Source organism: Drosophila mojavensis, unplaced genomic scaffold, assembly GCF_018153725.1.
Source record: "Drosophila mojavensis isolate 15081-1352.22 unplaced genomic scaffold, ASM1815372v1 contig_277, whole genome shotgun sequence".
NCBI classification, from domain to species: Eukaryota; Metazoa; Arthropoda; class Insecta; order Diptera; family Drosophilidae; genus Drosophila; species Drosophila mojavensis.
The window spans coordinates 5,448,739-5,461,967 of record NW_025318822.1 but is presented as its reverse complement, the minus strand read 5'-3'; the positions used below and the strand labels follow the sequence as shown (position 1 = coordinate 5,461,967).

Genomic DNA, 13,229 nt, shown 5'->3' with positions numbered 1-13,229 from the left:
AAAAACCAAGTTGATTTTTCGAATATTCTTGATAAAAAAGTTATCGGATGAGTTATCGAAAAAAATAAAGCAAACTCGTACTGCCTATGGTATACACGAGTATGCATGCCAAATTTCAGCTCTCTAGCTCTTATATCTTCTGAGATCCTTTTGCTCATACGGACGGACGGACGGACGGACGGACAGACGGGCTATATCGACTCAGATCGTCATCCTGATCAAGAATATATATACTTTATGGGGTCTGCGATGATTCCTTCTGCCTGTTACATACTTTTCACAAAACCATTATACCCTGATTTCCCATTTTCAATGGATTCAGGGTATAAAAATAAAAATAAAATTTACATCACTAATGTGCGGAAAAATATGAAAAATATTATAAAGGAATCCAAGCAATTCACATATGAAAATATTCGTTTCATTATAGAGTTAAACATGTAAAAATCTTATCGATAAATGGAAACCAAATATGTGTACACGTGATTAATAATTAATGTACATCGGCAAATAATTCTCCATAAATGTCATTATCAAAATGAATTTTTAAGTTCAACGATTTTACAGCATCTCGCAAGTTTAAACTGAAAATTTGTTTTCCCTTTTCAGGAAATTAAAAGACAATTAGATTTTTTTTTTTCAAAATAAATTAATTCGTTTATTTTAAAATTGGTTGCTAACTTAAAAATAGTTTAACACTTAACTTAAATTATCCGTCGGGTCTAGAACTAAATGTATCGGTGAAGATTCTTAATCAGTCTGCTAAACTAAAAACTAATATCAAGTATAGGAGAGCTATGGCTGGGAATGACTTTAGTCGACCTCCTCCACGGTGGGTCCCTTGTAACCGGCACCACCAAAGCCGCCCGCCTGCTGGCCACAGTTGGCGTTGTTGCTCTGTGGCTGACCTTGTTGGTGCATCTTGGTCATAATTGGGGAACAGTGCTGCGTAAGTTCCTTCAGTTTGTACTCGTACTCGTCCTTGTCGGCTGTGGTGTTGGCGTCCAGCCACTTGACCGTCTCGTCGCACCTCTCGAGTACAGAAGATTTCTCGCTCTCACTGAGCTTGTCGGGAGTGGCCTGCTCCACGGCCTGCTTCACGCCGAACACGTAACTCTCGAGGCTATTGCGAGCCGAGATGCGTTGGCGCTGCTTCTCATCCTCGTCGGCGTAGCGCTCGGCCTCGTTTACCATGCGATCGATCTCTGCCTGCGAGAGGCGGCCCTTGTCGTTCTTGATGGTAATGTTCTTGGCTTTGCCGGTGCTCATCTCTTTGGCTGATACGTTCAGGATACCATTGGCGTCCATGTCGAAGGTGACCTCGATCTGGGGCACGCCGCGCGGTGCTGGCGGAATGCCCGACAAATCGAAGGTGCCCAGAGCATTGTTGTCTCGCGTAAGGGCACGCTCGCCCTCGAACACCTGAATGGAGACACCTGGCTGGTTGTCCGAGTACGTGGAAAAGGTCTTCGTCTGCTTGCACGGGATGCGCGTGTTGCGCTCAATCAGCTTGGTCATCACGCCGCCTGCCGTCTCGATGCCCAGCGAAAGGGGAGCCACGTCCACTAGCAGCACGTCCTGGATCTTGCCGCTCTGGTCGCCGCTGAGTATAGCTGCTTGGACGGCTGCACCGTAGGCCACCGCCTCGTCGGGGTTGATGGAAAGGTTCAGGCTCTTGCCGCAGAAGAACTGTTGCAGCAAGTTCTGCACCTTTGGAATGCGCGTCGAGCCGCCGACGAGCACAATGTCGTGGATCTGCTGTTTGTCCATTTTGGCATCGTTCAGCGCCTTCTCCACTGGCGCCAGTGTGTTGCGGAACAGATCGGCGCACAGCTCCTCGAATCTCGCTCGGCTCACCTTTGTGTAGAAGTCGTGGCCCTCAAACAACGCATCCACCTCAATTGTCGCCTCTGTGCTAGACGAGAGCGTGCGCTTGGCTCGCTCCGCCGCAGTGCGCAGGCGACGCAGAGCACGAGGATTAGAGCGCAAATCCTTCTTGTACTTTCGCTTGAACTCCTCCGCCAGATGGGTGACCAGTCTGTTGTCAAAGTCCTCGCCGCCCAAATGTGTGTCACCGGCCGTAGCTCGCACCTCGAACAGCGAACCCTCGTCGATGGTTAAAATGGATACATCAAAGGTGCCGCCACCCAGATCGAAGATGAGCACATTGCGCTCTCCCTTCAGATTCTTGTCGAGGCCATAGGCCAGTGCCGCCGCCGTCGGCTCGTTGATTATCCTCAGCACGTTGAGGCCGGCTATGTGGCCTGCGTCTTTGGTGGCTTGGCGCTGCGAGTCGTTGAAGTAGGCGGGTACTGTGATGACTGCGTCTGTGACGGTCTGGCCCAGATACGCCTCGGCTGTCTCCTTCATCTTCGATAGCACCATTGAGCTGATCTCCTCAGGTGCAAAGCGCTTCTGCTCTCCCTTAAATTCGACGCCAATCTTGGGCTTGCCACCTTCGCTGACTACCTTAAAGGGCCAGTGCTTGATGTCCTCTGCTATTTTTGGATCGTCGTACTTGCGACCGATCAGACGCTTCGCATCGAATACTGTGTTCTTGGGGTTCATCGCCACCTGGTTCTTGGCCGCGTCACCAATCAGACGCTCCGAATCTGTGAAAGCCACATAGCTGGGCGTCGTTCTGTTGCCTTGGTCATTTGCAATGATCTCCACCTTGCCATGCTGGTAGACACCCACGCAGGAATACGTGGTGCCCAAATCAATTCCAATAGCTGGCATTCTGTTTGTTTTGTGTTCTGTGTTCTCCTTCTTTTCTCTTCTGTCCAACTTCTAGTTGTTGTGGAAATGGATTTCCTCTTTCTCTTTCTTTTACTTTTATAACTAACTTTTCTTCTAACTTTCTTTAACTTTTCGGATTAATTCGACTTTACTTGGTTTCAAATTATTTAGTTATTGTATTTTAGCTTGTTCAGCTAGTCGCTTGTTTGTATTCCGCTTTTGTCTTTCGACGTTTTCAGTTCACTTGATTGAATTGAATTGAGCCAAAGAGCGAACTTCTGCCGTATTTATACTCTGGCGCTCTCTGTTCGAAATTTCTCGACGCGCTCTCTCGAATCGACTCGAATGTCATTTCCCCTCGTTGTGTTTGCGAGTGAGTGCGAATGCGAGCGCGATAGCGCTATCGCATTAACAGGGAGGGGTGGTTGGAATTTTCTCGAAGGCCTTGTATGCTCTTGTAATTCGGCAAGGGACGGGCTGAGAGTAACGGTTGTGTGTGTAAAGCTTGACCTACCCCAACAATTGGCTATCATTTCAATTTCTAGAAAATTCATTGGTGCTTCTAAGTATTTTCATACTTGAATAAGCGAATGCTGACTTGACAGACTTGTTTTCGACATCACGTTTCAAAATCGAAGCATATACGGGGAATCACGTGTGCACACTAATCTAAATGATGGATGAGTTTCACTGACCAATACCTGTTAACATTAATATGTATGTATGTATGTACAAAGAAATACATATGTACATACATACATGTACAAATACATGCATTTGTGAAGTTGTGCACCATGCACTTAGATTGAAATGATAGAGCTATTACAGTACTCTTTTTATATGTACCTTGGGCATGTCATACAGAATGGCCATCTGAACACAACCGAAATTTAAATGAAATATAAATAAATAAAAGTTTTAAACTATAAATTTAGGATACCATGCCTCTTTTGCAACAAATTTGCTACATTTTTAGAGCTTGATACATGTATATTTTATGGAATTACGATTGATGATATAATCCACCCACCTCAAATTCAACCCCTCCTCCTATATTTGCAAATGGCGTATTTCAAATAGACCTGAGCTTTTGCAAATGTTGATATCACGGTTTAAGAGTTTTATAATATTTAGGCTTGTTAAAAAAATATAAAAATATTAATAAGTCGACATTTTTTGTAGAAAAAATATATTTATATCGGAATATTTTGTGCGATATTTTTGACATATTTGAGTGATAAGTGAACCAAGCGAAAAGTACAAAGATTGAATATAGTGAAAACGAATTATTTTGACTCTAAAAATGGAACAGCCAAATGTAATTTGTGTCTTAAAGTAATCAAATCAAGTGACTAACACATCAGATATGGCATCGCATATGAAAAAAGCACTATGGTAGTTTTGGGTACCGAATATTAATGTTGAGTGGTCCTTATAATTATACCCTGAACCCATTGAAAATGGGAAATCAGGGTATAATGGTTTTGTTAAAAGTATTTAACAGGCAGAAGGAGGCGTGGCAGACCCCACAAAGTATATATATTCTTGATCAGGGCGACGAGCTAAGTCGATTTGGCCCTGTCCGTCTGTCTGTCCGTCCGTCCGTCCGTCCGTCCGTCCGTCCGTCCGTCCGTCCGTCCGTAGCTAGAGACTTGAAATTTTTTCCTAGGTCCGTGTATATCACGCGCATATCAAGTTTTTCTTTAAATATCGATAACTACTCCCGATATTTTATTATCGATCAAAAACCTTATCGAATGCTAGTTATTTAATTATATCTCCTACACCTTTAGAGCTAGAGCTTCCAAATTTTAAATGTAGACTTATATATATTTTATATAATTTCGATTTTTGTTGTAATTTTCCCCCCACCCTTATATCCACCCCCTCACCCTCACCTTTGTAAAAGACGTATTTCAAGTACTAGAGACTTGTGCTTTGGAATGTACATACATTTGAACATTATGATTATGTTCTGAAAGTTTCATTAAGATTGTACGTCTAGAAATTAAATTAATCAACAAAGAAATTCTTATAATGTTGCCCACACTACAGCGCAGCCCAAGCGCAGTCGCTGCTTACTGCGCAGTTAGCAGAGCGCGTTCTAATACGTGCGTGTGTATGTATGTGTGCCGAAAAGAAGTGCAGAGTGAATATCAGATTAGAGGGTTTAGGGTATCTCCTAGTCGAGCAGTCTCGACTAGAGTCCTCTTACTTGTTTATATAGAAATATTTATTCTAATTATTCTTGTTTTTTTGGGACGGATTGCAAATTTATTTTGGAAATAGATTTTTTTTAAATCGACAAATACTGATATATCGATATTTTCAAAACTTAAAATATCATAGATGCGATATTTTAAAAAATTCGACAGCCCTACGAATAATAATAGTCCATTCCCCAAAAAATTGATCCTTTGTGTGTATGTGCATGTCCTGTTTTTTCGGGTAGGCAGAAAAATCAAGTATTAAGTATTTCGTCCAAATATTTCCTCCAAGTATTTATTCTATTTCCTCTACGTCATTTCTCGAAGTAATGCCTCTTGGTAACTCCTCTAAGTCCTTAATGCTGAACAATCGTTAAATGATAGCACGCACTTCACTTACTACACGACCGACCCCCACCAGGCCCGGGACAACTGAAGACAACTGGACAATTGAAGAATTTCACTAAACACTAGTGCCGCTCAAATGCTGAACCCGGTGCCAGGTAGTGATCGTAGCAGTCAAACTTTATACTCTAGTTCTTTTTCGTGCCTTAATTTTGCTAGGCAGACAGAAAGACAGACTGTGGGAAAGTCACAGTGAAAGACATCGAAATACCTCAATACGCAACACAAAAATATATGTACATATGTATATTCTTGATAAGGCTAAGTGTTGATATGCTAAATACCTTATGTACATTAATATTTAAAATTAGTAGATGGAATAGATAGCTCTTTATTCTGTTCTAAAGTTAAATTAAACTAAATTCCTGGATATTCCATCCAGTGGCGTAGCGAGGCCACTACGACAAGAAACCTTAACAAAGAAATTCAAAACCTTCATACGTTATTGGGTCAATCAGACCTGAATTAAATTATTGATCTCATTGCAGCCCAAGCCCGGTCGATGCTAACTGCGTAATTAGAAGAAGGTCTGCAACTGTATTTACATATGTACATATGTGTTCAGTAAAGAATCATATAAGGATTGGCATATCAACTCTTTCGCTGAGTTCAAATTCACGGCATCAAACACTTTGCATTATTTCAAGCTGAAACCTGTTTATCCACCCTCCCACTTAATAAAAAGTCACTTAAATTTTTTTTTTCAAAATAAATAAATTGGTTTATTCTAAAATTTGTTTCTAACTTAGAAATAGTTTAACAATTAACTTAAATTATCCGACGGGTCTAGAACTAAATGTATCGGTGAAGATTCTTAATCAGTCTGCTAAACTAAAAACTAATATCAAGTATAGGAGAGCTATGGCTGGGAATGACTTTAGTCGACCTCCTCCACGGTGGGTCCCTTGTAACCGGCACCACCAAAGCCGCCCGCCTGCTGGCCACAGTTGGCGTTGTTGCTCTGTGGCTGACCTTGTTGGTGCATCTTGGTCATAATTGGGGAACAGTGCTGCGTAAGTTCCTTCAGTTTGTACTCGTACTCGTCCTTGTCGGCTGTGGTGTTGGCGTCCAGCCACTTGACCGTCTCGTCGCACCTCTCGAGTACAGAAGATTTCTCGCTCTCACTGAGCTTGTCGGGAGTGGCCTGCTCCACGGCCTGCTTCACGCCGAACACGTAACTCTCGAGGCTATTGCGAGCCGAGATGCGTTGGCGCTGCTTCTCATCCTCGTCGGCGTAGCGCTCGGCCTCGTTTACCATGCGATCGATCTCTGCCTGCGAGAGGCGGCCCTTGTCGTTCTTGATGGTAATGTTCTTGGCTTTGCCGGTGCTCATCTCTTTGGCTGATACGTTCAGGATACCATTGGCGTCCATGTCGAAGGTGACCTCGATCTGGGGCACGCCGCGCGGTGCTGGCGGAATGCCCGACAAATCGAAGGTGCCCAGAGCATTGTTGTCTCGCGTAAGGGCACGCTCGCCCTCGAACACCTGAATGGAGACACCTGGCTGGTTGTCCGAGTACGTGGAAAAGGTCTTCGTCTGCTTGCACGGGATGCGCGTGTTGCGCTCAATCAGCTTGGTCATCACGCCGCCTGCCGTCTCGATGCCCAGCGAAAGGGGAGCCACGTCCACTAGCAGCACGTCCTGGATCTTGCCGCTCTGGTCGCCGCTGAGTATAGCTGCTTGGACGGCTGCACCGTAGGCCACCGCCTCGTCGGGGTTGATGGAAAGGTTCAGGCTCTTGCCGCAGAAGAACTGTTGCAGCAAGTTCTGCACCTTTGGAATGCGCGTCGAGCCGCCGACGAGCACAATGTCGTGGATCTGCTGTTTGTCCATTTTGGCATCGTTCAGCGCCTTCTCCACTGGCGCCAGTGTGTTGCGGAACAGATCGGCGCACAGCTCCTCGAATCTCGCTCGGCTCACCTTTGTGTAGAAGTCGTGGCCCTCAAACAACGCATCCACCTCAATTGTCGCCTCTGTGCTAGACGAGAGCGTGCGCTTGGCTCGCTCCGCCGCAGTGCGCAGGCGACGCAGAGCACGAGGATTAGAGCGCAAATCCTTCTTGTACTTTCGCTTGAACTCCTCCGCCAGATGGGTGACCAGTCTGTTGTCAAAGTCCTCGCCGCCCAAATGTGTGTCACCGGCCGTAGCTCGCACCTCGAACAGCGAACCCTCGTCGATGGTTAAAATGGATACATCAAAGGTGCCGCCACCCAGATCGAAGATGAGCACATTGCGCTCTCCCTTCAGATTCTTGTCGAGGCCATAGGCCAGTGCCGCCGCCGTCGGCTCGTTGATTATCCTCAGCACGTTGAGGCCGGCTATGTGGCCTGCGTCTTTGGTGGCTTGGCGCTGCGAGTCGTTGAAGTAGGCGGGTACTGTGATGACTGCGTCTGTGACGGTCTGGCCCAGATACGCCTCGGCTGTCTCCTTCATCTTCGATAGCACCATTGAGCTGATCTCCTCAGGTGCAAAGCGCTTCTGCTCTCCCTTAAATTCGACGCCAATCTTGGGCTTGCCACCTTCGCTGACTACCTTAAAGGGCCAGTGCTTGATGTCCTCTGCTATTTTTGGATCGTCGTACTTGCGACCGATCAGACGCTTCGCATCGAATACTGTGTTCTTGGGGTTCATCGCCACCTGGTTCTTGGCCGCGTCACCAATCAGACGCTCCGAATCTGTGAAAGCCACATAGCTGGGCGTCGTTCTGTTGCCTTGGTCATTTGCAATGATCTCCACCTTGCCATGCTGGTAGACACCCACGCAGGAATACGTGGTTCCCAAATCAATTCCAATAGCTGGCATTCTGTTTGTTTTGTGCTCTGTGTTCTCCTTCTTTTCTCTTCTGTCCAACTTCTAGTTGTGGAAATGGATTTCCTCTTTCTCTTTCTTTTACTTTTATAACTAACTTTTCTTCTAACTTTCTTTAACTTTTCGGATTAATTCGACTTTACTTGGTTTCAAATTATTTAGTTATTGTATTTTAGCTTGTTCAGCTAGTCGCTTGTTTGTATTCCGCTTTTGTCTTTCGACGTTTTCAGTTCACTTGATTGAATTGAATTGAGCCAAAGAGCGAACTTCTGCCGTATTTATACTCTGGCGCTCTCTGTTCGAAATTTCTCGACGCTCTCTCTCGAATCGACTCGACTGAATCGACTCGACTGTTTTTTCGAGTGTGAGTGAGTGAGAGCGGCTGTTGCTTACTGTGGGAGTGGTTGGAATATTCTAGAATATTCCCTCATATTGGTATGCTCCAAGACAGTAACGGTTGTTTGTGTATCACTCGACCTACCGTAACAGTTGGCTGCGATATTAATATCTAGAAAATTCGTTTGCGCTATTAAATTCGAGAATGCTGACTTGGCAGTTTGCTTTTGGATATCACGGCCACATACATACGCATATGTATATGTATATGTGGAAACACATATATTAGTGTGTACATATGAATGTATATATAATGTACATATACATAGACGCATATAATGTGTTTCAAATACCCACTCTGCAAGAAAATCACCGTTCGTCACTGTATGTACATACATATGTACATATGTGTATGGAATATTATATATGTATGTATTATTTTTTTCATTTCCACTAAAAAACGAAAAATTTGCACATAAGTCTGTAAGTTTACAATAGTCACCGTACTCTGACTAATATGAAATAGTTAACTATGAAGACGATATTTCTAAGTCAAACATAGTATAGACTAGGTTACCCCTCCCCTTTAATCTTATCTTTCGAAAACGGGTTGGTATTGATTTTGCTACTTCGTCAATGTTAATATTGCCGAGAAGATACCAATCCCAATGCAATAGGCCATCACTCCATTAATAAACATTTACATATTTATGCACATTCATATACTTTAATGTATGGAGATCCCTGTATGTAAGTACATATTACATTTCTATTATCAACAACACATTGATAGGATGCACACAAAAAAGTTTTAATACTTTTGGCTAGAAAATATATGTATGTACCTATGTACATGCTTAAATACATATGTATGTATATTGGTAAAAGAAAATTCAACGATCATAAGGAAAATCGGTTATTGTACACAGACCTTGACTGTGCATATGATATATGTATGTAAGTCTAACAACTAGTAATAGAACCAGAATATAAATAACTAGCATGTTTATAAATATCAAATTGTTAAAAATAATCAATTTATTTATATCTTGTTCTCCACTGCCGAGGAATATGTATGTATGTATGTTAATTATACGGTGAAACTATACACAAAATATTTTCACTCAGTCCGTCTCTTGCAGCATATCAATATGAGAGAATATTCGAGAATATTCCAACCACTCCCACAGTAAACAACAGCCGCTCTCACTCACTCACACTCGCAAAAACAGTCGAGTCGATTCAGTCGAGTCGATTCGAGAGAGCGCGTCGAGAAATTTCGAACAGAGAGCGCCAGAGTATAAATACGGCAGAAGTTCGCTCTTTGGCTCAATTCAATTCAAGCAAGTGAACTGAAAACGTCGAAAGACAAAAGCGGAATACAAACAAGCGACTAGCTGAACAAGCTAAAATACAACAACTGAATAATTTGAAACCAAGTAAAGTCGAATTAATCTGAAAAGTTAAAGAAAGTTAGTTATAAAAGTAAAAGAAAGAGAAAGAGGAAATCCATTTCCACAACAACTAGAAGTTGAACAGAAGAGAAAAGAAGGAGAACACAGAACACAAAACAAACAGAATGCCAGCTATTGGAATTGATTTGGGCACCACGTATTCCTGCGTGGGTGTCTACCAGCATGGCAAGGTGGAGATCATTGCAAATGACCAAGGCAACAGAACGACGCCCAGCTATGTGGCTTTCACAGATTCGGAGCGTCTGATTGGTGACGCGGCCAAGAACCAGGTGGCGATGAACCCCAAGAACACAGTATTCGATGCGAAGCGTCTGATTGGTCGCAAGTACGACGATCCAAAAATAGCAGAGGACATCAAGCACTGGCCCTTTAAGGTAGTCAGCGAAGGTGGAAAGCCCAAGATTGGCGTCGAGTTTAAGGGAGAGCAGAAGCGCTTTGCACCCGAGGAGATCAGCTCAATGGTGCTATCGAAGATGAAGGAGACAGCCGAGGCGTATCTGGGCCAGACCGTCACAGACGCAGTCATCACAGTACCCGCCTACTTCAACGACTCGCAGCGCCAAGCCACCAAAGACGCAGGCCACATAGCCGGCCTCAACGTGCTGAGGATAATCAACGAGCCGACGGCGGCGGCACTGGCCTATGGCCTGGACAAGAATCTGAAGGGAGAGCGCAATGTGCTCATCTTCGATCTGGGTGGCGGCACCTTTGATGTATCCATTTTAACCATCGACGAGGGTTCGCTGTTCGAGGTGCGAGCTACGGCCGGTGACACACATTTGGGCGGCGAGGACTTTGACAACAGACTGGTCACCCATCTGGCGGAGGAGTTCAAGCGAAAGTACAAGAAGGATTTGCGCTCTAATCCTCGTGCTCTGCGTCGCCTGCGCACTGCGGCGGAGCGAGCCAAGCGCACGCTCTCGTCTAGCACAGAGGCGACAATTGAGGTGGATGCGTTGTTTGAGGGCCACGACTTCTACACAAAGGTGAGCCGAGCGAGATTCGAGGAGCTGTGCGCCGATCTGTTCCGCAACACACTGGCGCCAGTGGAGAAGGCACTGAACGATGCCAAAATGGACAAACAGCAGATCCACGACATTGTGCTCGTCGGCGGCTCGACGCGCATTCCAAAGGTGCAGAACTTGCTGCAACAGTTCTTCTGCGGCAAGAGCCTGAACCTTTCCATCAACCCCGACGAGGCGGTGGCCTACGGTGCAGCCGTCCAAGCAGCTATACTCAGCGGCGACCAGAGCGGCAAGATCCAGGACGTGCTGCTAGTGGACGTGGCTCCCCTTTCGCTGGGCATCGAGACGGCAGGCGGCGTGATGACCAAGCTGATTGAGCGCAACACGCGCATCCCGTGCAAGCAGACGAAGACCTTTTCCACGTACTCGGACAACCAGCCAGGTGTCTCCATTCAGGTGTTCGAGGGCGAGCGTGCCCTTACGCGAGACAACAATGCTCTGGGCACCTTCGATTTGTCGGGCATTCCGCCAGCACCGCGCGGCGTGCCCCAGATCGAGGTCACCTTCGACATGGACGCCAATGGTATCCTGAACGTATCAGCCAAAGAGATGAGCACCGGCAAAGCCAAGAACATTACCATCAAGAACGACAAGGGCCGCCTCTCGCAGGCAGAGATCGATCGCATGGTAAACGAGGCCGAGCGCTACGCCGACGAGGATGAGAAGCAGCGCCAACGCATCTCGGCTCGCAATAGCCTCGAGAGTTACGTGTTCGGCGTGAAGCAGGCCGTGGAGCAGGCCACTCCCGACAAGCTCAGTGAGAGCGAGAAATCTTCTGTACTCGAGAGGTGCGACGAGACGGTCAAGTGGCTGGACGCCAACACCACAGCCGACAAGGACGAGTACGAGTACAAACTGAAGGAACTTACGCAGCACTGTTCCCCAATTATGACCAAGATGCACCAACAAGGTCAGCCACAGAGCAACAACGCCAACTGTGGCCAGCAGGCGGGCGGCTTTGGTGGTGCCGGTTACAAGGGACCCACCGTGGAGGAGGTCGACTAAAGTCATTCCCAGCCATAGCTCTCCTATACTTGATATTAGTTTTTAGTTTAGCAGACTGATTAAGAATCTTCACCGATACATTTAGTTCTAGACCCGACGGATAATTTAAGTTAAGTGTTAAACTATTTTTAAGTTAGCAACCAATTTTAAAATAAACGAATTAATTTATTTTGAAAAAAAAAAAATCTAATTGTCTTTTAATTTCCTGAAAAGGGAAAACAAATTTTCAGTTTAAACTTGCGAGATGCTGTAAAATCGTTGAACTTAAAAATTCATTTTGATAATGACATTTATGGAGAATTATTTGCCGATGTACATTAATTATTAATCACGTGTACACATATTTGGTTTCCATTTATCGATAAGATTTTTACATGTTTAACTCTATAATGAAACGAATATTTTCATATGTGAATTGCTTGGATTCCTTTATAATATTTTTCATATTTTTCCGCACATTAGTGATGTAAATTTTATTTTTATTTTTATACCCTGAATCCATTGAAAATGGGAAATCAGGGTATAATGGTTTTGTGAAAAGTATGTAACAGGCAGAAGGAATCATCGCAGACCCCATAAAGTATATATATTCTTGATCAGGATGACGATCTGAGTCGATATAGCCCGTCTGTCCGTCCGTCCGTCCGTCCGTCCGTATGAGCAAAAGGATCTCAGAAGATATAAGAGCTAGAGAGCTGAAATTTGGCATGCATACTCGTGTATACCATAGGCAGTACGAGTTTGCTTTATTTTTTTCGATAACTCATCCGATAACTTTTTTATCAAGAATATTCGAAAAATCAACTTGGTTTTTTCAGCCTAATTTGAACTTTTTTAGACCTAGAGACTTCAAATTTGCGCTGTATATAAAGTTAAACGATACAAAGATTTTGTAATTTACAGATTTTGGATACCACGCCCCATTCGCCCCCAATTTATAAAAAACGCATTTCAAGTACTAGAGACTTGTGCTTTGGAATGTACACACATATTCATATGATCCATATGATTACGTTTTGAAAGTTTCATTAAGATCGTATGTCTACAAAAGAAATTATTCAACAAATAAATTCTTATAATATTGCCAACACTGCAGCGCAGCCGCTGCTTACTGCGCAGCTAGCAGAGCGCGTGCTTATAAGTGTATATACTTCATGGGGTCTGCGATGATTCCTTCTGCCCGTTACATACTTTTTCACAAAACCATTATATCCTGGTTTCCCATTTT

General features: G+C 44.4%; 3 protein-coding genes across 3 annotated transcripts; 1 reads left to right on the top strand and 2 right to left on the bottom strand.

Moving 5' to 3' along the window:
- Positions 1 to 628: 628 nt before the first annotated feature.
- On the bottom strand, positions 629 to 2,985 carry LOC122757046 (major heat shock 70 kDa protein Ba-like). Its single transcript, XM_044008297.1, has one exon. The coding sequence runs from the start codon at positions 2,737 to 2,739 to the stop codon at positions 814 to 816; it is 1,926 nt and encodes a 641-aa protein (XP_043864232.1). The 5' UTR covers positions 2,740 to 2,985; the 3' UTR covers positions 629 to 813.
- A 3,060-nt stretch (positions 2,986 to 6,045) lies between these two features.
- On the bottom strand, positions 6,046 to 8,398 carry LOC6574438 (major heat shock 70 kDa protein Ba). The gene has a single exon (XM_002000449.4). It carries the CDS (start codon positions 8,152 to 8,154, stop codon positions 6,229 to 6,231), a length of 1,926 nt encoding a protein of 641 aa, XP_002000485.1. The 5' UTR covers positions 8,155 to 8,398; the 3' UTR covers positions 6,046 to 6,228.
- Positions 8,399 to 9,843: 1,445 nt separating this feature from the next.
- On the top strand, positions 9,844 to 12,185 carry LOC6574437 (major heat shock 70 kDa protein Ba-like). The gene has a single exon (XM_044008279.1). It carries the CDS (start codon positions 10,076 to 10,078, stop codon positions 11,999 to 12,001), a length of 1,926 nt encoding a protein of 641 aa, XP_043864214.1. The 5' UTR covers positions 9,844 to 10,075; the 3' UTR covers positions 12,002 to 12,185.
- Positions 12,186 to 13,229: the final 1,044 nt, after the last annotated feature.